The sequence below is a fragment of the Mycena indigotica genome, assembly GCF_014461135.1.
Source record: "Mycena indigotica strain 171206Taipei chromosome Unknown Mind.scaff0001, whole genome shotgun sequence".
Classification (NCBI taxonomy): Eukaryota; Fungi; Basidiomycota; class Agaricomycetes; order Agaricales; family Mycenaceae; genus Mycena; species Mycena indigotica.
The window spans coordinates 5,968,466-5,995,842 of NW_023503000.1; the positions used below are offsets into that span (position 1 = coordinate 5,968,466).

Here is a 27,377-nt window from a genome sequence, read left to right on the forward strand (position 1 = left end):
AATTCCGAGCGACTAAGTAGTAACAACTTCAGCACAAATTACATACATACATACATAATACATAATAATAGTAAAGCCCAGAAGGCCGGGCCTCAAAACTGAGTGAAAAACATCCATAAAATATAATAAAATTGCAAACCATCATATCATGTACAAGATTATGTAAAGACATGCCAGCTCTTTATCGCGTTCATGTTTGCCGTCTCTCGGACTCCCTCGTCTCACTCCTCCCCTCGCCTGTGAGGCGAGTATGCTGTCAGTGCATCCCGATATCGAGCTCAATGTCGACAATGTCCATCTCCTTACAACGTTAACGCTGCTTATTACACGCGCTGGCCAAGGCTTGGAGCTCTTTCATGCACTCGCGCATAGGAACTTCCCTAAGACTGACGCGAGGGAATGTGAACACAAAGTCGGTCAAACGGGGACCACTGAGACTATCTGGGGCACGTCTTCGTTTATGGCTCTCGGGCTTCTCGAAAACACGTCTGTCGTCCACACGGCCAAACACGACCTCGAGTCCTTCTTTTGGGTGCTGCTCTGGTGTGTGCTTCGGTACACCCCACATAGAGACCCCTCCGGAGCGCTCGCGTGCGATAACATCTTCGGCGGTTATGCAACGGGGAAATCGCTCATATTCTACCGCGACTTCCCAAGCCACATCCCCGAGGGCACCCGGTCTGCGCTGTACGACCTCGGCGACTGGATGAAGCAGATGGTCAGCGTGCAGAATCCTCCATCTGCCCCGGGGCTAAAGCAAGACACACCGGCATATCATGCTGTATTTGCGGACCTCACTTCACCTTGCGGCTATTCACCGAAAGACATGAACTATAGTGACCTCCAGAAATTATTCGCTATTGCACTCGCTCAAACGGATGATTGGCCGGAGAATGATGCTGCAATCCCGTTCCACCAATTGGAGGTATGCCTACGTTCCAGAGATGGTCCTATAATACCGGACTCTTGGCTGTCCTGGCATGCCTGGATCTAGAGCCACAAAGGAAGAAGTTCAAGGCAAGTAACGGGAGCCCCAGCGACTTCCGGTGCCAGTGGTTCGAGTACAGAGGGTAGCTGGCCTAGTCACCGTAAAGATTGTTCTATTCCTATATACATATGTACTGCTTCTAATTCAGGTTTTGAATCCATAAGTCACCGTGACTTGCAGCCTTTTCATTTTATTCCCCAAGTTGAAATTTCTTCTTCTGGTTCAATTTTGAGTAGATTGCTCAAGAGCAACTTCAGCATAAATTTGTGTATACATATATATATACATAATATATAATAATAATAATAAAGCCCATATGGCCTCAAAATTGTACATACATGAAATATAATGATTGTATCGTATATACAAAATTCAAGACATGCTAGTTCATGTTTGCCGTCTCTCGGCCCGGGACTCTCCGAGTTACGGTAGGCGAGATGGTTGCGGTTCGATTTCACATTTGACAGCTGATCCTTGGCAGATTGATCAGTCTGAGCAACCACTTTTCGACCTTTTTTAAAGGTTTTGGAGGGTATCATGGATTGAAAAAACCTAGAATAGACATTTGCTACTCCTTATGCAGCTAATTGGACAACAAATCAGTGCTTTCACTAAAACTTACTGATTTTATTGATGCCACAGCCGGCAACATACGGATAAAGCAATATGTGTGCTTTACCGGCTGCGGCATACAGGATATTACTTGAGGGCGGTGGGGGCTGACTCCAGGAGCTGGCTTGCCATGCATTTGAGATAAATTCACCAGGCTTGTCCAGAGCCGGATGACTTGACGGCTTGATGGATTTGACATCATCCGGCCCTTGACATCACTCCGATGAAATAGCCGTCACTCGGGGCACGCGGACATCAAAGTCCGTTGCCAACTCCGAAGACCTGCCCATCTCCGAGACAGCCGGTGCAATTCCCACCCTCCGATAAGCTGATTTCAGCCTCTGGGCAAAGGATATTGGGTTTCTAGGTATAGTACAGTCATAGATCAGCTCAATATACCCCCAAAATGGCTCAGATCTTCCAAAATACAAGGGAAAATAGACAGTTTTTGACCATCACCTTGCTTTCTGGCAAGGTCCTCCATATGAGAAATTCAATCAGTAAACACATGTAAACATGAAAAGTAAACATAGGTAAACAACTGTAACAGCCCGATGATTGATCGGCATATTTCAGTCAATTGCAACCTACAATTGATAATCACCGAGCCAGGCAGCCGTCCTACAGTTTTGTCGATTCTATGCTAAACATTTGAGTGCTTATTACAAAAACATCACTTCCGTAGATCCTGCTCCTGGTTATCTTAGTCTTATCTGTGCTAAATTATATTTACACAAAGGGAGAGACTCTAAGAAAGAGGGTTTCACTCCATTTTTATCTTGCTGGCCAGTGGCAATGCCTGGCATGCTCAGTTGTGAGTCTTTGCTTTTTGTCATTGGTAAAGTCTTTTTTATCATGTTGTCTCTGTGAATATTTATGCTCCAGTGCACGTACTCACCAGGGGTCAAGGGGCACGCGCTGGCACAAGCCGAGACGTCAGGGGGGGGGGTGGTCTGGTAGCCTTAATTCACTTTTCTTTTGTAGGGTACATAGGAATGCTATTAATGGTCTCAGCATGCATATAATTGTCATTGAAAGCAGATTTTGATGTTCTTCTGAGGCATGTATAAGCATTTTGATAGGAATTTCCTATTTGGGTAGTAATGACACAGCCACGGCACACCCAAGTCACACCTGCCAGCTATGCCTGCAGCCAAAATTGGTTTTATAATGATGTCCGCAGGGTGGATGTGGGTGGAGAGCACAAGAAGGGACACTATATATAGAGAAAATTAGTAGTACTGCATGACATTTTCACCAGTTTCTCGTACCCATCATGGAATTGCCTTTTTTGGGACATCACGTGCAATCACGTGGTGTGACGTCACACAGGGAGGGGGGGGTGTCCAGCAGTAGTTAACTCACTTTTCTGACCTGACGTCGGGGTTTCAGCTATGCATATCTCTTGCCAGGGGTTTTGAGAGGTTGCTTCAATTTCAGTGAAGCTAAGTTATGGTTATACAAAATTGCAAGGACTGACCTTTTCAATAGTTAATAATAATGCTGACCCATTTCAATCAATTCAGCAGGCCTGTGACACTCAATGACCCATGACCATTTGGCCAAAATTTTGTGTGACCTACTGCCCGATTAGGAAATTTAGCATGCTGCAGGTGCATAAAATTTGAAAATCCTCCCGATTAGGCTGCTGTGGGACCAAAAAAAAATAGCTCTTGCTAAAATATTTTGGCCAAAAAATGTGATGTGGCTATGACTGGCAGAATTAGCATTTGTCACGGGCCACCCGCGGGTAAATCTGGGGTGGCCCGTACAGGCTGTACCCGTCCCGCCGATGGCCCGGGTCTGCTTTGGCAGGTGCGGGTACCGCGTTTTGGCCAATGGGCTGCGGATGGCCCACGTTTCCACGGCCTGCAGACCACACAAGCCACGCCAAGGCAGTCTAAATGATCAAGACGATGTCGGGGAATGCTGTTGCGGGTTTGGGAACCCCAGCAACAGCCGTTCGACCATCCAAGCCAAGTCAGTCACATTTTCAAGGTGTCAAAACTTGGCTGGAGCTGGCTACCCCGGCTGGCTATCGGGTTGGCCAGGCCCACACCCGTACCCACGCAGGCCCGTCCTCACAGCCCGTCACGGGTCATGCCACCCGTGATGATCACTAGGCAGAATTGAATGCAATGGGTCAGTAGTAACTTGAATTATAGCTTCAAGTTACCCTTTGAGTGTACTTATTCAATGCCTCAGTGTCTATGTGCTCTGTTGCAGTCACCACAGCTTTAGGTGCCTGCCACTGCCTGGTGCCCATTCCATCAACTTGAGAATTGCTACTTGAAGCCTACTTCTTATAAGGGGTTCAATGGGAGCTCCAAAGCAGTACTCTTTCCAGACAATAACCATGAGTCTTGTCTTGCACTCTGATTCATAGCTCACAGTATACAATTCATATATACAATGGTTGTCTATACCTCCCTGTTAACTTGGCTAGGTATAGCTTTTGTACAAAGGGGATGATTCATGCCAGTGAATGGGGTCAAAGTTCACTAGTTGTGGTCATGTTTACCATCAATCACTACAGTGAAACCAAACACTGGCAGTTGTTCAATCAGGGATAGGATAGTATAGATTTACCACAGTAGGATGTCAGGTTCAGGGAATCTGGCCATCTGCTATCAAACATAAACCCTCCTCCCTAATGCGGAAATCTCGTGACTTCCATCATTTCAGCTGAGGTATGAAAAAGCAGACTGCTTATTGTCATGGTTAAGGTTATGTAGCTTGATCTTGATACTTGAGACTAATTTCTACACCTCATTCAGTTTGTGAACTTAAGGCCAAGTGTTGTTGTCAAAACCTGTCAATACTGTTGTTTTCAGTGACATTATTGTGTTGAATTCTGCTGGTTTTCGTTCTTTTCCCAGATTCTATCCAGATATATATATAAGAAGGCTGTATGAAAGCAAGGTCCCAGCCTAAGGCACATGTGCCGGAGGCCCCTAGTCATACATCTGTCAAGATTGAAATTCATCCTCAACCATCTCGCCTACCGTACTCCGAGTTGAATTCCATTAATTGGTACAATCTCCACCCAGTCTAAAGCTACATTGAAAAACACATGAATGCCTAATGTCCGTCTCAACCAGTAGACAACAAAATTCATAGTCCATGGGTCATGATTAGTATTAATACATCTCCCTAACAGGGATGCGACAGAGCGGGCATGTCCTGCTCTTGGCAGTCCACCGCGCGAGACACTGCTCGTGGTACACGTGCCCGCACCGCTCACTGAGCTTTGCAGCCTGCGCCTTCTTGAACTGGGACATGCATATCCCGCAGCGGTCGACAGTCGTGCCCAACAACACCAGCTTGAGCTTCACCCGCCCGTCTTTCAGCACACGCCGCCGCGCAACCTCGATGGTGCCCGTGCGAAGCACCGATTTGTTAGCCTTATTGTCGTCCAGAGGCGACGCAGGACCGATAAAGTCGGAAACCATGAGCAACGCCTCATAGTTGGATCCGTCCCGCTGATCATTCTCAATCCGCGAAAGTAAAACATCGAGGTCGGTGATTTCGAGAAAATCATCTGCTGCAGTCGGAGCAAGCTCAACGACCGAGGATGCCGAAGATTGCCGATTAGAGGTGGCGGTGATCAATGTTGGTCGGAGATGTGGTGTAGGGTCCAAGACCAGCGGCGCAAGGTCAGCCAAAGCAGAAGATGGAGTGGCTGTTTCTATGGCAGGCGTAACGGTATCCTCGACATCAACCAACAGCGCTACGTCTCCGGGAGCATGCACAGTCGGTGTAACAGTTGGAGTCTCGTCAATATCGACCACCGTTGAGGCCACCGGTGTCTCTATCTCATCATCCAAGTCAATCAATAACCCCTCCGGAACATGAGGCGGCTTGAGAGGTATCTCCAGTGGCGGAAAGTGTGGATGGTGTGCATAAGTCGAATCAACAATGAGGCGTGGCCGTATTGGGAGCGGTCGACCTGGATAATGGTGACGATGACCCTCACTATCGACGGCCGAACTAGGAGGTGAAGATTCAATTTCAGACGCTGGGAAGCTATGGAACATAATCTTGCGTTCTCTTGAGGCCGGTTGTGAAGGAAACGAAAACGAGTTGGCAATCACTGGGGTCAGCGGCAAAGGAGTGCGGACAGCGCGCTCCAGATCAGCATCCAAAACCGGAGACTCGCGCAAAGGTGACGGCGCTAATTGCGGCTTCCGCTTTGGAGGCGGGGGAGGCGGTGGTGGTTTCTTTGAGCGGACAGTCACGATTGGTGGGCCCTCAGCGGTGGGTGTTGGCGGTGGGGCATAAGTCGGTGAAGGCGGAATCCTCGTGTGTATCGACTGAACTTCATCGTGGGCTTGGGGCTGACGGCGTTCTCGTTCTCGGAAAGAGCTGGAGATAATTGGGATGGCCTTCTCTCTAGGAAATGCCCCTTGAGAAGGCACAGCGGCAGAAATGGATGTTGGCGTAGGAGGCTCCTGAGAAGACGCTCGATCAGACTGCGAGCTTGAAGGAATAGGGCTGGAAAGGATCGGGCTGGATGGATTTGGCGGCCATTGTGATTCTACAATCTGCCAGGAATCCAACGCTTCTCGCGCTTTCCCTTTGTCCTTGTCCTTGTCCTTGTGCGAGAAGAATCGCCGGCCTCCGAGAGGATTTTCGCTCCTAATGGATGGAGAGACTGGTGGAGACGGTGGAGCTCGTAGTGAAGTGGTACTTCGTGAATGCGGCGAATTTCGTAGCTGTGATAATGGATGAGACGGAGCACTGTAGGAGGACTCGCGATTGTTCCGAGCTGGCGGGAAAAGGGTACGCAATGGCGAGAGAGACATGTGGCGCCGGTGTGGTCGAGTATTAACAACTGATGTGCCAATTCCGTCGTCGGGCTCTGAGTCCAGAATCCCTCTACCACGACTCGGAGGTCTTTCCAAGACAGAAGCTCTCTCCGCGGACTCTCCATCGTCATCTGATTCAGAGTCTGAATCCGGTTGTGAGTGAATAGTCAAACGGCCGCTCCATGTTGTAAGCGTCGTAGTAGAGGCCATGGCTTCTTGGAATGACGGAGGCGGGTAGTCCGGGATGTCTTCCAGCGCTATCCGAAATTAAATCATGTCTCATCGTTGGGGAAAAACAACTCACAGTCTTGTTGCCTCGAAATGTGGCGAATACGGCGCATTATTCCTCCAGATGGTGATGTTCGAGGTTTAGTTGGGGATGATTGGAGTGTGCTAACGCGGGAGTCGGTAGACCTTGGAGAGCTGCTGCTGCTATTGAGATTCTCATTGGCCTTTCTTCGTCGACCATTGTTGTCTGCCGGAACGAGCGTGACTTGGCCGTGGTGGGTTGTCAAGTGGGTGAGGTAAGGCGACACTTGGACATCCGCTGGCTGGCGCGGCATGGCGGCGAATCGTTAAGAGTCGTGCTGCACGCATGTAGCGAAGGTCATCGTGTGACATGCATGTCACAATTCAGCTCCTCCACCTTCCAAAGCTGGCAATTTTTCGATGGGCGCCACTGATAGTTATGTGTCTACTGGTACCTGTTCAACAAGGTCATGGTCCGTTCGTATGACGAAATAAATAATGCTACACTCGGTCATAGTGCTTTGAGAATGTCCGAATAACTCTCGGCCATCCATCGCTCATCCTCGCCAAAATCATGGACCCAATGCAGCGAACCTCGCTTTTTCGCTTCCTCTACCATCGAATCCGACTCGTAACCAGCAATAAAATCCTCCTCGTCGCTCTCGCCACTTGATGAGCTGTCGGAACTGTCACCTCCCTCACCTCGAAGCAACGATCTATCGGGCAGTGCTCGGAGTTCCTCCAGAACACTATCAGGTATGTCCCCAACCGATCCATCGCCGAATCCATGCCTCGCTATCCTCTTCGCATTCGCCGGTCTTGCACGAATTCTGAAGCCAGGAGTGATTGGCGTGAAGCTTTCCTTCATCGGCTCAGGTGAATGAACGAGGAAGCGGGGTGTTTTTGGTGTTGGAGGAATAGCTCTGACAGCCTTCGATAATCTCGAAAGGTCGGGAAATGCGTGTGTGCTTGTTGGAGATAGTATGAGACGCGGACGACCAAGGAGGATGGGAGAGTCGGGTGATATGGGGGAGTCATTCTCATTCCGATTGCAAACAACCAGCAAGGGAGGTTTCGTTCCAAAATTTCCGCCTGATGCTCTTCTTCGGTGGGTGGGACGCGTGACACTGGCCTGAGATCCAATGGGTAACAACGGCAGAGTGGGCAATGGACGTAATTCGAGTTTCGGCCGTTTCTTGTCTGATAATGGCATCAATGGAGGTCGATGAGCTTCGTAGGGGGGCGGAAGATGGTGCACATCCGACATTGGATGGAAGTCCCAGGGTATATACCCTCGATCTGGCATGTCAAAGAAGGAAGATGGATGTGAGGTTGTTGTTGCAAGTCGACGTAGAGCGGTTGTTGGACAAGTTGATCAGGTCTCCATGCGTGGAATTCGTACGGCGCCGCGTTCAAAAAGGTTATGGGCACAGTCAAGGTAATGTTGTGGGGAAAAACAACCAGTGCTTATATGTCCTAGGTGACAACATGGACATGGCTTGTGGCGCTGTTCTGCAGATCAGTCCGTCATTCCGGTGATCCCTTCGACGAGTAACACCGCCGGTCAGTCTTCGAATTTATCGACGAGTGAATTTTCGCTGGAGGCCAACGAGCTTTGGCTACTGTGTAGACTACTCGGCGCGTTCTTCCATCGCTGCTTGCAGGGGACTTCCAGATGTGCAAGCCTATACTAACATGAAGCAGGGTATCGTGCAAGACCGACAAGTTATGGTTGCTGAGGAGTCGATTTTGATGATCATCAATGAGTCACCACCTCGTTTTGTTCCCCGCCAAACTTCTCTCCCATCGACTGGATGCCTAAGGATGCCTACCGCTCCCACATGCAAGTGCTCAACAATATTCATGCTCCGATCCTTGACGCTGGAACGTGGGCTCAATATTCGGGCCCACACCCTACAAGGACCACATCCGACTTAGAGTACTGCGGAGCGGCTTGGCCGAGGTACAATTTGCAAGACTGCAAGACCAATACATCTGGAACCTGAAACGACAAAATTTGAAGCAAGTTGGAGAATATCTAAGGTCGAAAGTTACTGCCACCTGCTATGACGAGACGAACTATAATTAATTATCTACTCGACGCGATTCTTGGCCAGATAGCTGGAAGCAGGACGACTCCCGAATCCGTCCTAAAAATTTCAGCGGTTTGGCGGAAGATGTTATGCGAAGCACCTTCGCATATATCTCCTCAATCCATTCAACGTTTGCGACGGTGTCTTGCCCCGCAATCCATGTTTGGGGACTGCGTCCCTGAACCTTGTCTACAAAGGCCTCTAACTGGTATCTAAACCACGTACGTGAGGCTCTCAAACAGTCAAAGAGCTCATGGTCACCTATATGTTGTCCACCAATCCTCCCCTTTGAAATTACCGTTGAAAGAATATGCCTTCTCGATGCGTTGCCTTTGTCCTTTAGGAGAGACAGTAATACGATGGTAGAAGTGTGGAACCAAGAAATTAAAAATCTCGATCTTGCCTGCAGAGCATTCAACGGTGGCCGAGAGCTTCGGCATACGAGGAATGATGCCCAAAATCTTTGCTTCGTCCAGATTCGCGTGTACCTCTCCTACGACCTGTGTCTCCATCGCAAGTGTGGCCCAGACCATCTTGTCGACTTTCTCATGTTCAGGCAGTGTGGAATAGCGGACGGCTCTTGCCGTCAAAACAGCGGTAGGATTAGCTCCTGCGAGATAGCGTAACACGTTGACCGTATAGCCTGAATAATCAGATGAAACAGAAAATTATTGACCAAGTTAACACCTACAACCGGGATCCATTGTTGCGCCGCCACCCAGTTCGTAATTCCAGCGAATATCGCCATCCGGTGCAGTGCCGTGTGGGGCAGTAAGCGTTGCTGTAATTGTCTCTATCACCCCAAGTTCCCCGGAATCGATTATAGACTTGACGCGTTGAACCGCAGGATGAAAACTGTGCAGATATAAGTACCGGGTGAGAAAAATAGCAGGCGTCTGACCGATAGTGAAAGGCTTCGAGGACAACAAGGTTCTTCTGAGCCGCAAGAGCGAAAATGGCCGTGGCCTCAGACGCAGTGTTTGTGGCTGGCTTCTCGAGCAGCACGTGCTTGCCTGCCTTCATTGTCCACTCAAAGTGCAACTCATTCCGATTCGGGAGCGCGTTGTACACAACATCAACATCAGGATCATCGAGCATGTCTTGAATTCTTGAGTGAGCAACATTCTTGTCAATAAAATGAATGCCCACCCTGATAGCAATTTGGACCCCCGTAGCTTTTCTGGAAACCATGCTCAGTGGCGAATTCTGCAGCGCGTTTTGGGTCGCGGGCGGCCACAGCGAACAACACAACCTCGGGGTGAGTTCGGGCTGGCTTGACCAACGCTCCAGGAGTGATTTTTGCAGCCCCCAAACAGCCAAATTTGAGCGGTTTGCCTGTGCTTCCAACGTCGGCTGCGCAACGAGGCGGCCTCCAAATCTACAGCAATGTTGGTCCCAAGCACCACGAAGCAAAACGGTTCAGTCTCGTCTTACACGGTAAGTGCGCAATATGAAGTCAAGCATTCCAGCCGACAGGGAAAGCGTAAAAACAGTTGGCAATGGTGGAAGAGACTCGAAGAGTCAGGATAGCACACTGCAAATGAACCCATCAACGGCGTTTCCTATCATCTTCTTTGTTGCCCGTGTTCTGGCGCACAAACGTCGAGCCAATGGAGTCATGTCTGCATTGCCGGAGTGCCCACATCTAAATATACTCAGAGATAAAGATACCATGCCGTCTATCATAGTCAAGGGCCGCATATTTTCGACACAAGTAAATTTTCAGACAACTTCATCGACTTTAGATCGGTTTATGCAGAAACCCTGCCACACGCATTCGTGAGCAGAACAAAAAATAATGAGGGGGGGGGAGCTCACCGGAGTAACCCATTCCTTGCAGCCACAACACATCCCTGCCCAGTCGTAATTGCCCAATTTAGCACCACATTTCGGGTTGGGGCACGTTATTTTGCCCGCAATCTGCCCTTCTTCTAAGAAGGGCTCCATCCATTTCATCTAGAAGGTGAGGGGAGTCAGATTTCAATTTTCTACACTAAGAAGGAACATACAGGTTCAACGAAGTACCCAGAGCATTTGGGATTGACGATGATAGGCTGAGACACAGGGAATGCCTTTGAAGAGGAGCCGAGCATAGGTGTTAGAGGAGACATGACGGGTGACCCGCGCAAAGCAGCAAGCTTTGGATTCGAAAGTAGTTGCTCAGCAATGTCATCCGCGCTAGAGAACCGCGTTGGGGCGTGCTCTGGCACATTTTCTGACGCCTGAGACGGCTCTCCAGGCGAGGCAATCACTGCATCCGAAAGGCGACGGCCCAATTGAGTCGCAAGCGCAAACGGATGAGTACGAGGTATTGGTTGAACCTCGCTGTTGTCTTCAGGACCACTGTCGTCTTCTGTGTCCAACGCAGAAGATGTCGACATTGATAATTGCGACATGGTCAAATCAGCGACTCCGCTGATCAAGGGTCGTAATCGTGGGCGACGGAGTGGGTCAGAAAGTGTCCTTCGGGCCTCTGGCGCTACTGGTACTTCTTCTTTGACCGTTTCCGCGTTGGGGGAATCATCCTCGGTCTCCAGCGCTGACATTTGTAGCATGGTATCGCCAAGGCCAGACGGCCGTCGTGGACGCGCCCCAGTCCCAAATGAACCTATCCGTGGTCGCGAAGCCATGGTCATTGATGGATGGCGCGAGACAACGGGAGTCACAGCAGCCGGTGTTGGTGCTCCCAACTGGCCATGGTCAAGCATGTGTTCTCTTGTGGCTAGCTCTTGTCGACACATTTTGCAGCGAATTTTGCGACGCGGCCCACCGGGAGTGCCTGGGGCAGAATCAGAAGGTGTGCGAGGGTATTTGGCGAACATGGTGGTTTCAGGCAAACTTCCGTCGCCGTCTATCGAGATGAGTCAATATTTGTGTGAAGCAGGTGAGCGGAGCCGCATACTCATGACTTCCTCGACGGCTCTCTCCATATAGAACATCCTGGTGGACTTGTCTCGACGTGAGATCTTGTAAGCCGCTTGGTGGAATATTTCGAGCTGGTGAAGGAAACCGGGGTTAGGGCTAGTAGGGTGTTGGTTTAGATAAAAGCGATTAGACTTCGATGACGCACTCGATGTTAGGTCGGGACTGGCGAATGAGCTCTAATGCCGCCTCTGTGTCGATATTCTGGGTATACATAAGATATGCGGCGACGATGGTTACACTCCTGCCTGGCCAGCGGTCTCAGTTAGAATCGAAAAGGATGACAACAAGCTCACTCATTCCAGCCTGGCAATGCACCAACACTCCCCGCCCCTTGTCCAGCTCGGCTTGGATGAACGTAATCGCCGGTATAAAGTGCACAAGGACATCAGTCTCCTCAGTATCGTCGAGTGAGATTTGGTGCCGAATGAAGGTCTGAAATCAGTGCTTCAGCTTTGAGAAAAGACGAGGGGAGAACCCACCTCGTTTATCGTAACCCTCCCCCGCATTGCCGATAAGATGCTAAATATCTTGTTGGCCTTCAAGTTGGCCGTGTTGGTGGCGCTGGGGAGGTCCCCAACCCACAAGCCGGGTATGATTTCGTCCATGGACATGGGAGAGTGTTTCAAGGTCCGTCCGTGGATGTCTTGGAGTGGGCACTGCTTGTAGATGGCGGACGCTATAAGTAGCAAGGTCGGGAGGGGCTAAGAGCGAAGTGGAGCATGAAGGTGAACGGAGATCCTGACGAAGGTACTGATTCAGATGACGGAAATATTTGCTCGTTGGTTAGGGCTAAATTTACACAACGTAGTACACAGCAAAAATACAGAAGTCTGTAGTCGTTCATCTAGTCATTCTATGCGTACATTCCAGTTGAAGAAAAGGTATCATCCTTTGGGATTCTTCGGCATAGTGATTGGTGTGGGCTCTTTTTGCCAGCGGTGTGGCACCTTGGTGCGAGCTGAGGATAACGGCGAGGATGCAGCTCTTTTGAGCGATGCTGAAGAATATTGAGTAGCGAAATTAATGGAAATTAAGCACGTACTGCGACTAGAAGTATCACTTTCAGACTGTTGACCTAGGAAAACTTCAGTTCTAGGGACTACGTTGAGCCACTCTGCATACCACGTCTTGAAACAGAACTAGACGAGTCGGTCACTTCCATATCTTGCGCTTGAACTTTTGAAGAGCTTATCGCTCTAGCTCGTTTACCCACATCAGAATCTTTCGATGTCAGCCCCCAAGTCACACTTTTTACTACGACGCATACCCGATTTCTTCTTGTCACCTTTGGCTTCTGCGGTGCTCACTGGAGTTCGCTGGACCTTGATAACTGAACGAACGGGGCTCTGGGGTGGAGCTTTGGGAGAACGAGCTTCCCAGTTTTAGTGAGTCAAGCTATGACTCCGAACATAAGGACGCACAGGAGATGGTTGGAGGATCATCTTTCTTCTTTGCTGAAGAACGGGGCTTTGAATTCGAGCTTGCTTCCAACGCGCCTGAAGAGCTTGGCCTCCGCTGACCTTGTTGCCGTTGCTTGTCATTCTCGAGGTCTCGCGCAGCCTGGGCCATCTTGGTTTGTATGTCATTATGCTGTACCTCCGCGGCTTGAAGTCGCCGGATATATTCTACCTCCCTGGCAGCAGAAATCTTCGCATCATCCGCCAACTTGTCTCGCTCAGTTGCAAGTTCGTTCATCCTAGTATGCATAGCTTCTAGACGCTTCTTTAATTGCGCTTCGCGGTCGTCAGCAGCTTGGACATCACGCCTCAACTTGTCCAACTCAGAACGCAATTGATCGCGTTCGCGTTCAACCGACTTCGACATTTCTTGCAGGAGGTCGCGCTCGATCGCCGCCTCACTTTTTGTCGTTTCGAGTTGAGTTCGCAAGGTTGAATGGGAATTCGCGAGTGAGTCCCGTTGCGTTTGGAGGCTCTCGTATTCTGATTTCTGGTGTTTGAGAAGACTGTCTTTCTCTGGGCAGAATGAATAATCAGATGTAAGAAATATCAACAAACGCACCATGAAGCGTGTCTTTCAGTTGCTTCTCCAATTCCGCCTGACGTTTTTCGGCCTACTGTGGTGAGAAGCAGGACAAGAAAATTCATGATAACTGACCACTTGTTGGTGATCTTGAGCAGAGCGCTTCAGGCCATCTCGCTCTGCCGTCACAGTATTTACATTTTCTTGCAGCTCCGTCAGCCTGGATCTCAATGTACCGATTTCCTTTTGTGTGCTCGAGGAAAAAGTATCCCTTTCGCTCTTCAGCTGATGTAACATGTCTGTTTGGGTCTGGAGTTGATTTGAAAGGGAAATGCGCTCGCCCTCCGTTTTCTGGAGCTTGGCTTTCAGGCCGGGCAGTTCGTTCGTCAAGATTATGGTGTTGCGGTCGTTCTGAGTTGTGAGACGCAAACGTTCGGTGACCCAGGAGGCAGATTGTTCCTCAAGTTCCCCGATGCTGTGATTCGCGGCAGAGAGTTGTGACTCGAGAGATGCGCATTTAGCTTGTGAAGAGTTGATTTCCGTCATGGCCATGGATATTGCGGTGGACAGCATGGTTGGATTGGTGACATTTACTGGCGCGGCAGCAGCGACCCAAGCTGCGAGTTCTTGAGCATCTGGATTGTTGGCTATCTTCTCCCGCCATTCCTGCGCCTCCATCTCATGCGCTTGCTGGACATTCTCAAGCGTTGTCTCCAGGGCCATATAACGCGCCCTCCAGGTTTCAACATCGGACTTGGCAAGAATGAGGTCCGGATTCCTAGTTCGCAAGTTCTGGACGGTTTGCGTCAACTCAACAACCCGTTGCGGAGCATTGGTAGGATCGGCGACAAGACGCAATGTTTCAACGACTAATTGCTGGTATGTAGCAAATGTGTGAGGCATATTAGTTGGGGTAAGCGGTTGGAAGCCTTGTATGGTCCGTTGTCCAGTTTCGTTGAAAAGAGCTATAGCGTCTGCTGCTTCACCACTAAAAGATAGTACGAGCATGTTGTCTTCCCCAACAGAAACGGCATAGCCGCTGCGTGCGAGTAAAGCCTTGAGTTGAGCGAGGTCCCCGACTGCCTGTACTTCGACGGTTTGGAGGGCATGCGACACCTCTTCTGCAATTAGATCAAGGATTTGCTCGGCGTTATTGAAGATGGTGTTGGAAGGGGAAGCAGTAGAGTTGGGGGATTCGACGAGGCTTGTTTCCATTGCAGCGGTAGCCACATGGGCAAAATGAACCTCACAGTTGTCGAATATCGACAGCTGGAGAAAAGAAATGATCGTGCGAATTTCAGCATTTTTGCTCCTGCCTCCATCGCCAGGTTTGCCCCCCCCCGTTTTGGGTTTGTCCCTTGTCCCTAACGATCGATTTTAGTGTCCTGGCCTACCATTTCCGATGGAAGCCGACTACCAGGTGCAGGAACAAGATGGCCCACACGACCACCCCATTCTACACGAGCCACTTCTCTACATCTCGAATCTACCACCCTACGTGACGGACGAGAATATCGCCATGGCCTTTGTTACTTGTGGTCCATTTCGTCCAAAGATCACTAGAGATGGGAGCAACAATCCGCTTAGTGGGACAATCGAGTTTAGATTTCCAGAGAAGGGTGTGTCTTGCCTTGTTTGTGTATCGTGTTGTTCACTCTTTTCAGCCGAGAAGGCACTTGCCACCCTTCAATCGCGTCCTCTCCCTGGTCTCATCCCTCCAGTACCCTTAGTTTTGTCACCTTACCCCCCCCGCAAACCCTCCAACACCCCTGCCACCACCTTCTGCCCTCCCACGACTGGTCAAACACCTCCCTGCGGGGTATAACGATTCTTTACTTTACGATTTGTTCCGTCCTTTTGGCGCACTTGCGTCAACTAGAGCTCCTACCCACTTTGGCGCTGATACTGGCATGGTCGAGTTCTGGGACGAAACAGACGCGCAACATGCGGAAGAGGCTATGCATTGTGCCGAGATCCAGGGCCAAAACATTGCGGTCCAGGTCTACCAGCAGCGAAGAACCAGTGTTGGCGGGGCGGCCGAGTTCAGCCCTAATGCACCCTCCTTCGTGCCATCAGGTTCAATGTATAGCTTCCAGCCACCCGCGCAGGTGAGTTTTCGTCACAAAACCTTTTGTTTTTCCATTCACCGTACAAATAGTATTCGCCTCCGCGTGGAAGTCCATACCGCAGTCCTGTTCATAGCTTTGTGCACGGCCCTGGCCAGCAAGTTCAACTTGCCCCAGTCTCTGGACCCGGCTCCGCTAGCCATAGCGGCCTGATAGACCCTTGCAATCTCTTTTGCAAGGTCTGATATTCTCCTCTATTTTTCTCAATTTAAAAGCTAATCCGGTGTCATTCAACAGAATCTCGATCCTGAAATCGATTCTAATGAACTTTTTACTGTTTTCCGTCAATATGGGCAAATCGTGAGGCAAGTGCGTTTTTGACTACACGACCGACTTCTGACCTACTGTAGCGCACGTGTCATGCGAAATGAGAATGGCGAGAGCCGTGGCTTTGGTTTCGTCTCCTTCCAATCTCCAGACCAAGGTGCGCCTATCGGTTGTCAATGAAGCTTCCTTTTGACATGTCATTATTCAGCTGCGGCCGCGATGCATGCGATGAACGGCGTACTGTTGGGCAGCAAACAGATTGTGGTACGGCTTCACGAGCCCAAGCAACTCCGTCAAGAGAAGCTGGCTCAACGTTTCTCTACTGGGAATGGTCATCCAAGACACTCGAGTGGAGCAACCAGTCCGACAGCGAGTGAAGGTGGTGAAAGTATTGCAGGATGGAGCCCGCGTCATCTTAATGCGAGTCTGGGCTCACCTGTCCAGAGTCATTATGATCGCCCTGAACGTGGAAGGAGAGGCTCAGGCAGCTATTACAATGTGCGTTTTGCATTACGCAAGTCTAATATAGCTAATTTCGTGGGTCATCAGGCAGCTTTGGCTGGTACTCTCAATCTCCCAATGCGCTACGATGATCTTTATGCGCTTTCACCTGTTGTGAGGCACGAAGTCCTTACTGGTGAAATGAGCCGTCGTGTTCGCGGTCTCGGACCTGCTGTTGTGCCTACGAATGAAGTGGATGCAGTTGTCGAAGCGCTCATCAGCATATCACTTGCTGATGTTGTTCAATGCATCGAGGATCCGAATCGACTGGCAGACCAAATCAGTCTCATTCGCAATTCGATACACGCGAAATCTTCGTCTCGTCCAGCCAGCAAGTCACCTTCACCGTCAGCATCACAAGACTCACGCCTGCTTGATCCAAATTCCCTTGCTGCAACAGCCAGTGCGCCAGAGCATCCGTCTACGCCCATTTCGGTCAATGCTTCTTTGTCCACCCCTCCAAGAACTTCATCGCCTTCTGGTTCCGTACCGCCTACATCCGAGCGCGACAGGATATTTGCGGCTATTGGAAAACTCGAAAGCACGAAGCAAAACGAACTAACAGAACTTTTGATGAGCTTGCCCAAGAGGGAGCGGGCAATGTGTCTGTTCAATGCCGAGGTCCTCCGTGCAAAGCTCGCAGACGCAAAATTAGTCCTCGAAAGTGACGATGGTGAAGGAGATGAATCCCCCCGTAAAGAGACTGTGCAGCCAGTACCAGTCACTCCTCAAGCAAAAAAGACCTCGACTGGTTCAGTGGCTTCACCACAGACCCCCGATCTTTCATCACGTGGTCCCAGCGCAACCGCATCTCCTGCACCTACTACCCCCAGTGTAGGCTCAACGGGTCACACCATTACATCCTTGTCTCGTTTGCCTGCAGCCGAGATTGTCCGTTTGGCTACATCTACTGCTGGATCAAGCCTGCCGATACCCAAGGCTGACCCCCTTGTCGTCCAGGCCACGGATGATTTCATAGATGGGTTGCTCGATAAACCACCTGCCGTGCAAAAGCAGCAGCTGGGTGATAAACTGTAAGATCATTCTTTCCGTTGTTTTTTCTCTAATTGATGTACGTTGTAGATTCAAAACTGTCAAATCATTTGGGATCAAGTCGGCTCCCAAAGTGACGATTGCCCTCCTTGATCAGGAGGACTTACGTGCCCTCGCGCATCTTATGAACAGCTATCCAACTGTGCTCAAGGATAAAGCACAGTCGATCGTATTACCGGCCAAGTAATTGCCTCCGAAAAGTAACGACTCCTGCAAGATGATCTCGACTTGACACGTATCTACACTACTCATCTTTGCTTCCCTACACCACCAATCGGTTTCTCCCACTCCCAATCACTCTCGTTATCTCGTCCGTCGAATATCTGTCCCGTACATACGTCGCTTGTCCCTCACCCATCTGTTATGTTTTTCGATCTCCGTTCCTCACAAGCCGCGCTGGTATTCGTTATCTATTCCCTGATCTTTCCTCGTTTACGACCCGTAATGACTTCATACAACACTACTTTCCCCCCAACTTATTCTCAACTAGTACTGCTAGTTGCTACCCACTGGAAGGTTTCCATACAATAGGACGAAGGATGGTTGGTGCAAAATCTATAATGTTGTTTGCTTGAGATCTTATTCTCGGGCTCTGAGATAAACATAGTACTTCAAGTCAATCTCCAAGTTTATAAAACACGATTGAAGATGACCACTAAAAATAGCTATAGAATTGCCATTTGCGGCGACCGGCGTAGCGATCTTGCGTGACGTGACATCGCTTAGCCAATCACCCACGACGTGACTGAAGTGAAGCTCCGTAATATGACTGCATCTTCTACCCCGCATGCGAATAGCCATCTTCGTATCTAGCAAAGCTTTCTAACATGCCGGTGGATACGACCGGCAAACCGGCTCCCAAACGCCCCCCACGACGACCACCCACTGAGGAAGAACAGAAAGACATTGATTTGAAGCGGTTGCGGGGAGAATTGTCATGTGCGGAATGCAGGAGGCTGAAGCTCAAGTGCGACAAAATAGTGCCCTGTGGCTCTTGTGTGCGAAGGGGATGCGAGAGTATATGTCCTTGTGGTATGTTCTTTCCACAGCTATGGGACTGTTGTTAATCGGTAACATAAGGAATTCTATCTGCTGGCCAAGGGACTCGCTTCATTCTCGCCGATACCGACCAATTACATGCTCAAATTGCGGCCATGAGTCAACGGATACGACAACTTGAAGAAGCGTTGGCGATCTTGCAAGGTGCGGTATCAAGTGAACGCCATCCGCTGTTGGCACAGGTTATTCTCCTCCCTTTGGACGCGTAAGCGCTACTGACCAGGCTGTTATAGGATCTTCTGAGCATAAAATTTGGAGCTGAAGCACATAAACGCGTTGAAGACCCTCCCATCAAACCGGAACCTGATATCGACGCTTTAGGCACTTTGACCTTGGGAGACGACGGAGAAGTCAAGTATTTTGGCCGGTCCGCGGGAACAGAGGCCCTGCTCATAGTACGTGATCATTTCACGTGGTAAATTTAGCTTCCTCAACCTTAGGTAGGCTGAAGACGTTGAATACGAAGAGGAGGAAGAGCAGCTGCTTAGCGACGACATCACCGAAATGGGAGATGTGTTTCCAACTGGTGGACGTCCAAACCCATCCAAACTTTCCCGTTTACGAAGTCTTCTCCCACCAAAGCAACAGGCAGCTGAGTTGGCTGAATCTTGGCTCCACCACGGCGCTCTCTTTTTCCGCCCCATCAAACAAGAAGAGCTCTTAGGCTCTTTCTTACAGTCTGTCTACGAATCTCCAGACACCGACCCTCACACACTCTCGACGATCTTCTTCATTTTCGCTCTCAGCGCTCTGTTGGATCTACGATTACCGCCGTACAACACTGACGCTGAAAGGTTTTATGGTGCTGGCCAGGCTGCGCTCGGTCTGAGAGCCGTGTACGACTCTCCCAGTGTCGATACCGTGCGAGCGATTGGTTTGATGGCAACATTTCACAGTCTGGGAGGGAAGAAATATTCGCGGAATAGTGCGTGGTGTTTGATGAGCATTGCTGCTAAGCTGGCACAGAGCGTAAGCAACATCAAGATCGATGGTTTTTGCTAACAAAATCGTAGATTGGTCTGCGTAAGACTTCTGGATGCTGATTCAACACCAATAACTTACCGAAATTAAGACCGTGACTGTGCTCGATGGCATATGGATGCGCAAACTGTACAAAGGAGGAGGTCGGCACCTGTTCTTCACTCTTCACCAATCTTATGCCTGTCCTTTTAAGATCTCTCTTCTGGGACGTATTTTGCTCGGATGTTTCCCATGTGTGGACTTCTTTTCTCCTTCCAACGACAGTATGGGTAACTTTATCCTCAGAGTTTAGCCCTTGGTCGCCCACCTGCTATTTCTCTGTCATATGTGGATTGCGAGTATCCAATCGACGAAGAAAGCACGCTGACTGATCTGGGTGAGATCAGACCAGGGTGTACGCGCTTGATCTTTGAATAATCAGATGTGCAACTCAAATCAACGCAGTTTGGCGCTCGAAATATGTCTTCTCACGTGACATCTGGGTGGGACTTGCGGAGGCTACGTTGGCTGCAAAAACGCCTGGTTATGAGACGGTCTTGGAACTTGACAAACAAGTACGCCAGTTGAGCGTGCCCGACTCTTCCAAGCCGTCCGTTTGGCCTTGTTGTTCCCAAATCTTCAACTGATAAAACTTAGCTATCCTAGTCGTGCAGACGGTGAACGAGAGTATCATTCGCCGGCTGCAAGTCTCCGTGGGTTCTACGCCAGTCAATATCGCACAGTCAGTAAGTGTTCCTACTCTATAAATTTCCCATACCGATTATTCCAGCGATGTTATACATCCATCGAAGCTTCTACGCCCAAGCATTGCTCGATTTCCCAACGAATCCTCTTCGCAGTCCGTTCGCAACATCATTCCTGACTGCATATCGCTCTGCTAGTGTGCTCATCAAAGCCACGGCGTATCAATTCGACCGCAGTGCCGAAATGGCGATGAGAGTGTGGTTTCTGTTGCATCACACTTTTTCAGCTGCAGTAAGAGGTGTGCTTATTCAATGTCACGTGGTCTAATTGTGCATGTAGGTGATTGTGGGCACAGTGGTCACCCTGTCTCCTCGGTCAAGTTTAGCAGCTAGTGCATTGAACGACCTAGCTCTTGCTGTCGATCTCTTTGAGCGCACCGCAGCACAATCGCATCGCGCCAAACTCGCTAGCGTAATGTCGAATGTTTATTCTTTGATTCCTCGTAACAATATTCTAGGCTGTGCTTTCAAAACTCAGAGATCGTGCTGTTCGCGCCTACGCGCTTTCTTCGCCCGACCTTGCTCCGACGAGTACCCTGTCGCCGTCCCATTCCGAGCCAGGGGCATTGTCCCCTGCCTCGACCGAAGACGCGGTCACGGACGAGCTGGAAATCTTTGGTGGTCAGAAGCGGATCTTGTCGCTGAAGCAGAAGCATCGGCGCGGCAAGTCCGTGACCCCGGAAGGTCAAGCCGCCGCCGCCGCCGCGACAATGCAGTCTTCAAGTATGATGGGTGCCGCGTCCGCGGGCTTTGATGCCACGGGAGAGCAATATCCGTGGCTTGACGATTTGCTGACTTTCAATCCTGCCATAAACATGGCTGAACCACAGCATGAAATGTCCTCGGTAAGTCGGCATGGTTTCAATGCCCCAATTGTTGACAATGGACTACAGGATCTCTTCGAAATGCTCTATGCCCAAAACGACTCGGACCTGGGCTTCCTGGCTTCTTCTCCCACTTTCGCCTCGCAGCCCCAGCCGCAGCTCACTCTGGGCGGCGCTGTCCCCTCTGTTGGAGGGGCCAGTGGCGCCGGGGCGATGGTTGAGCTGGGGTTGACGACCGAATCTGGCATGGACGCGGCCTGGTTGGCATTCATGCAGCAGTGCGGGGTGACCGTGACAGCGAGCGGTCAGCCTGAAGGGTTTTGAGTGACTTCTCTGTTGTACTAGTATATCTTATATTTCTGTATCATTTCTGTACTCATTATTTGCGGTGGCAAACCCAGGTCCGGCTTGCGTCTCAACAAAAGTATTATTACAACCAGCCATCATTTCCACTTGCTACGGTGCTGAACCACTATTACTTGTCTTTCGCTTCTTCCTCTGTGGCTCTGGATCTAGTCTTGGGTTTATGATCTCTGGCACGTAGGCGTGCCTCAAATTCTACGAACGGAATTGCAGCATCATTCTCCGGCCAATCATCCGTTTGAGCGAGTGCAATAGCGCATAATTTCTGGAGGTCACTATAGTTCATGTCTTTCGGTGAATAGCCGAAAGGTGAAGTCCCCAAATACAGCATGATATGCCGGTGTGTCTTGCTTTAGCCCCGGGGCAGATGGAGGATTCTGCACGCTGACCATCTGCTTCATCCAGTCGCCGACTCGGAGGTCGTAAAGCGCAGACCGGGTGCCCTCGGGGATGTGGCTAGGGAAGTCGCGGTAGAATATGAGCGATTTCCCCGTCGCATAACCGCCGAAGATGTTATTATCGCACGCGAGGGCTCCGGAGGGGTCTCTATGTATGTGGGGTGTAACAAAGCACACACCAGAGCAGCACCCAAAAGAAGGACTCGAGGTCGTGTTTAGCCTAGTGCTGTCCACAATTATATTATGCTAGAATATATTTTGAATATATTTGAATAAATATGATTATATTATGCCCTCTGCATATTCAGACCCATTGAATATGAGTGATTATGAATATGAATATATTATGAATATAATATATTATACCCTGGCCATAATTGATTATATTCAAATACACTAGCAAGCCCTTCGGCCAGAAGTACTAGCTCTGTAGCAGGCTATTCAAACTCAGTCTTTGCCATATCAATAACTCTCAGCAGTAAATCATCCAGGACAACATCTGCGTCCAGCCCTGACAGAAGGCTGAAGTTGACCTTTACATTGCCCGGCCCAAGTCATGATGATCATCACAGCGTGGAATATTTGTATGGTGTGAGGATAAGTAGTTTAAGTAGCTGAGCTTGGTGTAGACTGTGATGGCATGACAGGAGGCTTGTGTAAATTGATCACATCATAAACATGTGTATGTCACACATCTCATCACGCACCATCAAAAACTTGTTGGCAACTCATTTCTGCATATTTCTGGACAATTCCTCGACACGTGTAGGAGACAGGGGGCCGAGAGAGACCATACAGTAAGCGAGCGGCGAGTGCTAGAGCGCAGACAACCGTGATGCCTGGGGCGTGGGGGTAAATACAGGATAGGGATTGTGAGTCTGGTTCGGCTTACCTAATCGCCTGTAATGCTTTGGATTAATTAATCCGAGTCACGAGCGTGACCATAGTTGAGTGAATGATTGTCTGCTCATGACCAAGCCCTGTCTCTCTACTAAGTCTGCTGTAAATCAGTGCTAGTATTGTATGCTCTATGACATTATTGCTGGAGAGATATCAATGAATTTATTTGGTCATGTGATGGTGGCCATGTTCACTGCGTCCTCCATGATACATTTACTACGTCATATCTGCTTGTAAGGGCAACCCCGGAGGCCTGAGATCAAGGTCCTAGCAGGGGAGGATCCAAAGAGTGAACATTGGTAAGCGAATACAAATGAAGCTGACCTAGCAGGGGAGGATCCAAAGAGAAGAAACTCTGAGGGTCCGCCTGCTAGGTAGCTGACTATATACTGCTTGTCCGTAGCTGCCGCTGTCGGGCACAGAAGGCTTGGGCGGTAATACACTTAAAAAATGAGCAGTAGAGCAGATTAATGATCAATCAAACTCTAACCAAATCAAATCCTAACTATTGTGTGTGTGTGAGTTCGGGGTTTCGAGTTGCAGGAAACAACTAGCGAATTTAAAGTTTACTTCAAAGAATTGTTGTTAATTATTTTGAGTTTGCTTTCAATTAGAATGAATAAAAACAAAGAGTTATGTGATTGTATTGATGGAGGAGCAATATGGCTCGACTCCCCTGCACCTGCAATATTAGTAACCTGCAATTTACCTGCACCTGCACCTGTTTATCCTGCACCTGCACCTGCAACTTAATCCTGCAATTTAGAGTGTTGATTTCCACAGCAAAACTGAATAGATGTGACGGCTGAGGTGTCACAAACTACCAGCCTTCTGGGGATTAATTGATTGCCTATCACAAAATACATGCAGCCTTATATACCCAGTGGAACCAAATAGCCCAAAATGCTAATAATCCGACTTCCTGTGACTTTATGTGACGTTCTATACCTTATTAGGATGCTCTAGAACTTCGAGTCATAGAGGCTGTGGCTCTAGAACCTTCCTGGCGCTTCCCATGAGTCATATTTCCTTATTTGTCCGTTGGAGTCATTCATGAGTCATACTCTTCCACAGCCTTCTGGGTGCTTCCCGGCTAGAAGCCTGCACTGCCTGGCGCTTCTTATGACTCCAAATGACTCTCCCACTGAACCTTATCTGCGCTCTAGGGTCTAGATGAGTCCAGAACTTGTACAACTGCTCATAATTGATTGTTTTGCATGTTTATGCATGTTTTTGTGTTCTGAGTGTGCAAACATTGAAAATAAAATTATTCCAGTGTTTAGGACGATTTTAGGCGTGGTCTCTTTGCCTGCCTATCAGCGGCGTCGCAGGCAAGGACCCAGGGTGACCGTCGGGAGGGCATTGACGGATTGGTGATTGTGCAGGCGAGATGGAGGGCCGGACTGGAATTGGAACCGGAGTCGGACTGGAATCGGACGCATCTCCGAGGGGCCAAAAGGGGGCTTCCCCTGACACTGCTCTTCATCCTCAGAGAAAAAAACACTATGGTATCTTGTTATTTTTTTTTTTTTTTTTTTTTTTGTAGTACATATCAAAAAATGCGCAGTTAACAAGGTTATTCCGCAGGATTCGTGTAAGGTGCAGGGTGCAATCCAGGAAAGCACCCAATATTGAGGGGGGGAGAAAAGAAAAAAAGGGGGGAAGAGGCTACCACCCAGGGAAATGTACGGTTACACGCCGTATTCACGGCAGTGTGGGGATCTGCTAGGGGGGTGGAGTGTTCCTGCGGGACCCACTAAAACCCTGGGTAATTTCAGCCATTCCTCTGGGAGTTGAGCATCTCTGAGGGCGTCATGCCATGTCTTCTGCACCAGTATGAGGTCCATTCTAGGGAGGCTTCCTCCCCGGGGTCTCAGTGCTAGCACCCGGTCTATCTCCAGTCTATCGTTTATACATCGATACCATCTATTGACCACTTCTCTCGGGGAGTGTTCCTCACCATCATGGGGGATCACTCGTTCGTTCCTAAGTTTCCAGATGAGGAAGGCCGCTTCGGACACTATGATCTGGAATAGTCTCTGTTTCGCCCTGGACGGGTGGCCATCTGGCCCCCGTAGCTTTGCCAGCCCGTATCCCAGGATTGCCCCGAGGGACATTATTGGCCAATCATCCCCGGCGCAGAGCCACACTTCCTTAGTGGCTTGCCAGACTTCTGCCTGGCCGACTGCCGCGCATTCAAGAAGTATATGCTGGAGGTTCTCCGTCACACCACAGCCCCGCATACAGGCTTATGGCGTTCCCATCAGGAAAGTCATGCAAGCAGTTCCCGGAAGATCAGTGGTGCTCATCCAAGCTCATATCATCATGTGATGATCTACATTACTAATCACACACTTTAAAAAAGAGACAAATGAGCAGATAAATGAGTGTATTCAGTAAGTATCTACAACTACTCCTCTAATCAACCCAGCAGATGACAGGCTACAGTGCTGGAACCATACTGCCCATGCAAAATGATATGACATCTTGAGAAGAGATGTTGCCTCGATAATCTCACAAGGCAGACAAGAACCGCTCTTGCAGTAAGAACACTTCTTACCCACCATCTTCAATCTATCCTTCTGCTGACCTTTTGTTGCTATTGTGGCACTGGTTTACGATCTAAATTATTTAAGCAGAGATTCACACTGGGACAGGCAAGACAGACCTTCAAACCAATCTAGCAGCTTATCCCGATGGTCCTTGATTTATGCGGTCCTCTGGGGCTCTAGTGGCTCAAAATGGAGACCTAGTTGTGATGTTTCCAGGTTGGACTGAGCACAGAGTACCACATCTACTGCTGCTATGAGTAAATGATGAGAGGAGGCCAGCACTCGGTGGAAATAGACAGGGAGATGTTGAAGGAAGAAGGGGAAAACCAATGCTTATTACAGAGGAATACAGAGTATTTATACTACTCTACTTGTTCTGGTATATTCTACAGTATGGAATGTTAGAGAACATTCCCGATGCGGAGCCTCGGTCCGGCGCTGATGTCATTCGGCCGGCGATACTCGGGTTCGCTACCCGATACTTCAACAGGAGATGGGCGTAATCCAGAAGGCAATGAAAGACATCCCTCAAGTCATTGGGATGTGGTAGTACAGCATCCAGCACTTCGATCTGGCCTTGCATATCAATGACCTCGCCGACTGTGAGCTCAATGATATTGAACTCTGTGAAGAGCTCCTCTTTGTTATTAAATTCGGCCCAGACAAACTCTGCGTCATGAAGATAAAGACTCAAGAGCACGCTCCATTTTTGAGAACTTCTGTAAGGGCAACCCCGGAGGCCTGAGATCAAGGTCCTAGCAGGGGAGGATCCAAAGCGTGAACATTGGTAAGCGAATACAAATGAAGCTGACCTAGCAGGGGAGGATCCAAAGAGAAGAAACTCTAAGGGTCCGCCTGCTAGGTAGCTGACTATATACTGCTTGTCCGTAGCTGCCGCTGTCGGGCACAGAAGGCTTGGGTGGCGTCGCAGGCGAGGTCCCAGGGCGACCGTCGGGAGGGCGTTGACGGATCGGTGATTGTGCGGGCGAGATGGAGGAGGCCGGACCGGAGTCAGAACCGGAGTCGGACCGGAATCGGGGCGCGTCTCCGGGCCGAAGGGGAGGTTCCCCTGACAACTTCTTGAAGTTGATCTCTATATCTGAACCAGAGCAATCATGTGTGATGACATTGTTCTTGGCAGCAAAATAACGAAAACAGTCCTTGCGCTACCCAAAGCAATCAGAGTCTTCATAAGACTTGTTGATGTCATAAGTCTTTATGTTTGTCAGGAATATAATCATGGTTTGGAGATATTCAAGTCGCTTTGGCTCTTTCCGCTTGCTGTACAGGTACAAAACGGTATAAGGCAAGGTTGTCACAACTTCTTTGAGTATTTGTTGCAGCATTGGGAGACTTGCATTGTGTCAGACTGCGGGTCGGGCCGTGCAAGGTCCTCTCCTAAGAACACGCGCCCGGAACAGAACAGACGGATAGTCGGGCCTGCAAGTACGGCGAGCAGGGTAGATTGAAACCGAAAGGGCCCGTGAACTCGGTCCCTTGTCGTCTGCGGTGGTTGAAGGTTCGAATCGGGTCATGTCGGGCCCGATAAGTCGCTGGCACCTCCTTGCATGGAGTAAGGTAGTTCTTCAGACAATCTAAGCGATAGAGTACATAGTACACTATCACGCCTTATATACGCGGGCCCGCAAAGGGGTAATCGGATACCCTGGCCTCTTCTCCTCCTCCTCTCTCCTGTTCCTGGCTGCAGAGGGGACGATCGGACATCCCTTGTGGGCCAGGCGCTACTCCTAACCTCCTAGCACTCCTCCCAACCCCTGGGTGTTGAGTTGGGCTCGGCAACAGCTCAACGTGTCATTCTCGATCACGTGCTTCTCATGTGTGCATTCCTCCTACTGGGGCACATGTTCCCCGTCGTCACGTGCTGCGGTGTTATGGGCGCGCAGTGGGCCGACACCAGTGCCGGAGAGGACAGGCCGGGTCTTATCCATGACAGA

The 27,377-nt window shown here is 49.7% G+C and overlaps 8 protein-coding genes across 8 annotated transcripts; 4 read left to right on the forward strand and 4 right to left on the reverse strand.

Annotated features, from left to right (window-relative positions):
• Positions 1-178: 178 nt before the first annotated feature.
• Positions 179-994, forward strand: MIND_00168700 (uncharacterized protein; the record flags this gene model as incomplete). The annotated part of the gene is made up of 1 exon (XM_037358609.1): positions 179-994. The coding sequence occupies exon 1, from the start codon at positions 251-253 to the stop codon at positions 992-994; it is 744 nt and encodes a 247-aa protein (XP_037226519.1). The 5' UTR covers positions 179-250.
• A 3,746-nt stretch (positions 995-4,740) lies between these two features.
• MIND_00168800 (RING-type domain-containing protein) lies at positions 4,741-6,971 on the reverse strand (the record flags this gene model as incomplete). The annotated part of the gene is made up of 2 exons (XM_037358610.1): positions 4,741-6,665; positions 6,713-6,971. The coding sequence occupies 2 exons, from the start codon at positions 6,969-6,971 to the stop codon at positions 4,741-4,743; spliced, it is 2,184 nt and encodes a 727-aa protein (XP_037226520.1).
• A 197-nt stretch (positions 6,972-7,168) lies between these two features.
• Positions 7,169-7,963, reverse strand: MIND_00168900 (uncharacterized protein; the record flags this gene model as incomplete). Its single annotated transcript, XM_037358611.1, has 1 exon — positions 7,169-7,963. One exon carries the CDS (start codon positions 7,961-7,963, stop codon positions 7,169-7,171), a length of 795 nt encoding a protein of 264 aa, XP_037226521.1.
• Positions 7,964-8,750: 787 nt separating this feature from the next.
• On the reverse strand, positions 8,751-12,286 carry MIND_00169000 (uncharacterized protein; the record flags this gene model as incomplete). Its single annotated transcript, XM_037358612.1, has 12 exons — positions 8,751-8,807; positions 8,851-8,962; positions 9,012-9,393; positions 9,442-9,605; positions 9,652-9,850; positions 9,900-10,128; positions 10,569-10,706; positions 10,760-11,601; positions 11,653-11,771; positions 11,821-11,920; positions 11,969-12,107; positions 12,155-12,286. The coding sequence occupies 12 exons, from the start codon at positions 12,284-12,286 to the stop codon at positions 8,751-8,753; spliced, it is 2,613 nt and encodes an 870-aa protein (XP_037226522.1).
• Positions 12,287-12,559: 273 nt separating this feature from the next.
• Positions 12,560-14,870, reverse strand: MIND_00169100 (uncharacterized protein; the record flags this gene model as incomplete). The annotated part of the gene is made up of 7 exons (XM_037358613.1): positions 12,560-12,672; positions 12,718-12,750; positions 12,798-12,896; positions 12,943-13,047; positions 13,097-13,648; positions 13,695-13,746; positions 13,791-14,870. The coding sequence occupies 7 exons, from the start codon at positions 14,868-14,870 to the stop codon at positions 12,560-12,562; spliced, it is 2,034 nt and encodes a 677-aa protein (XP_037226523.1).
• Positions 14,871-15,057: 187 nt separating this feature from the next.
• On the forward strand, positions 15,058-15,480 carry MIND_00169200 (uncharacterized protein; the record flags this gene model as incomplete). The annotated part of the gene is made up of 2 exons (XM_037358614.1): positions 15,058-15,274; positions 15,320-15,480. The coding sequence occupies 2 exons, from the start codon at positions 15,058-15,060 to the stop codon at positions 15,478-15,480; spliced, it is 378 nt and encodes a 125-aa protein (XP_037226524.1).
• Positions 15,481-15,565: 85 nt separating this feature from the next.
• MIND_00169300 (uncharacterized protein) lies at positions 15,566-17,789 on the forward strand (the record flags this gene model as incomplete). The annotated part of the gene is made up of 7 exons (XM_037358615.1): positions 15,566-15,763; positions 15,814-15,960; positions 16,019-16,086; positions 16,132-16,205; positions 16,257-16,546; positions 16,598-17,583; positions 17,633-17,789. The coding sequence occupies 7 exons, from the start codon at positions 15,566-15,568 to the stop codon at positions 17,787-17,789; spliced, it is 1,920 nt and encodes a 639-aa protein (XP_037226525.1).
• A 640-nt stretch (positions 17,790-18,429) lies between these two features.
• MIND_00169400 (uncharacterized protein) lies at positions 18,430-21,533 on the forward strand (the record flags this gene model as incomplete). Its single annotated transcript, XM_037358616.1, has 14 exons — positions 18,430-18,634; positions 18,683-18,843; positions 18,895-19,056; positions 19,106-19,630; positions 19,675-19,684; positions 19,734-19,785; positions 19,836-19,875; positions 19,928-20,036; positions 20,087-20,231; positions 20,279-20,367; positions 20,412-20,617; positions 20,666-20,797; positions 20,844-21,230; positions 21,279-21,533. 14 exons carry the CDS (start codon positions 18,430-18,432, stop codon positions 21,531-21,533), a joined length of 2,478 nt encoding a protein of 825 aa, XP_037226526.1.
• Positions 21,534-27,377: the final 5,844 nt, after the last annotated feature.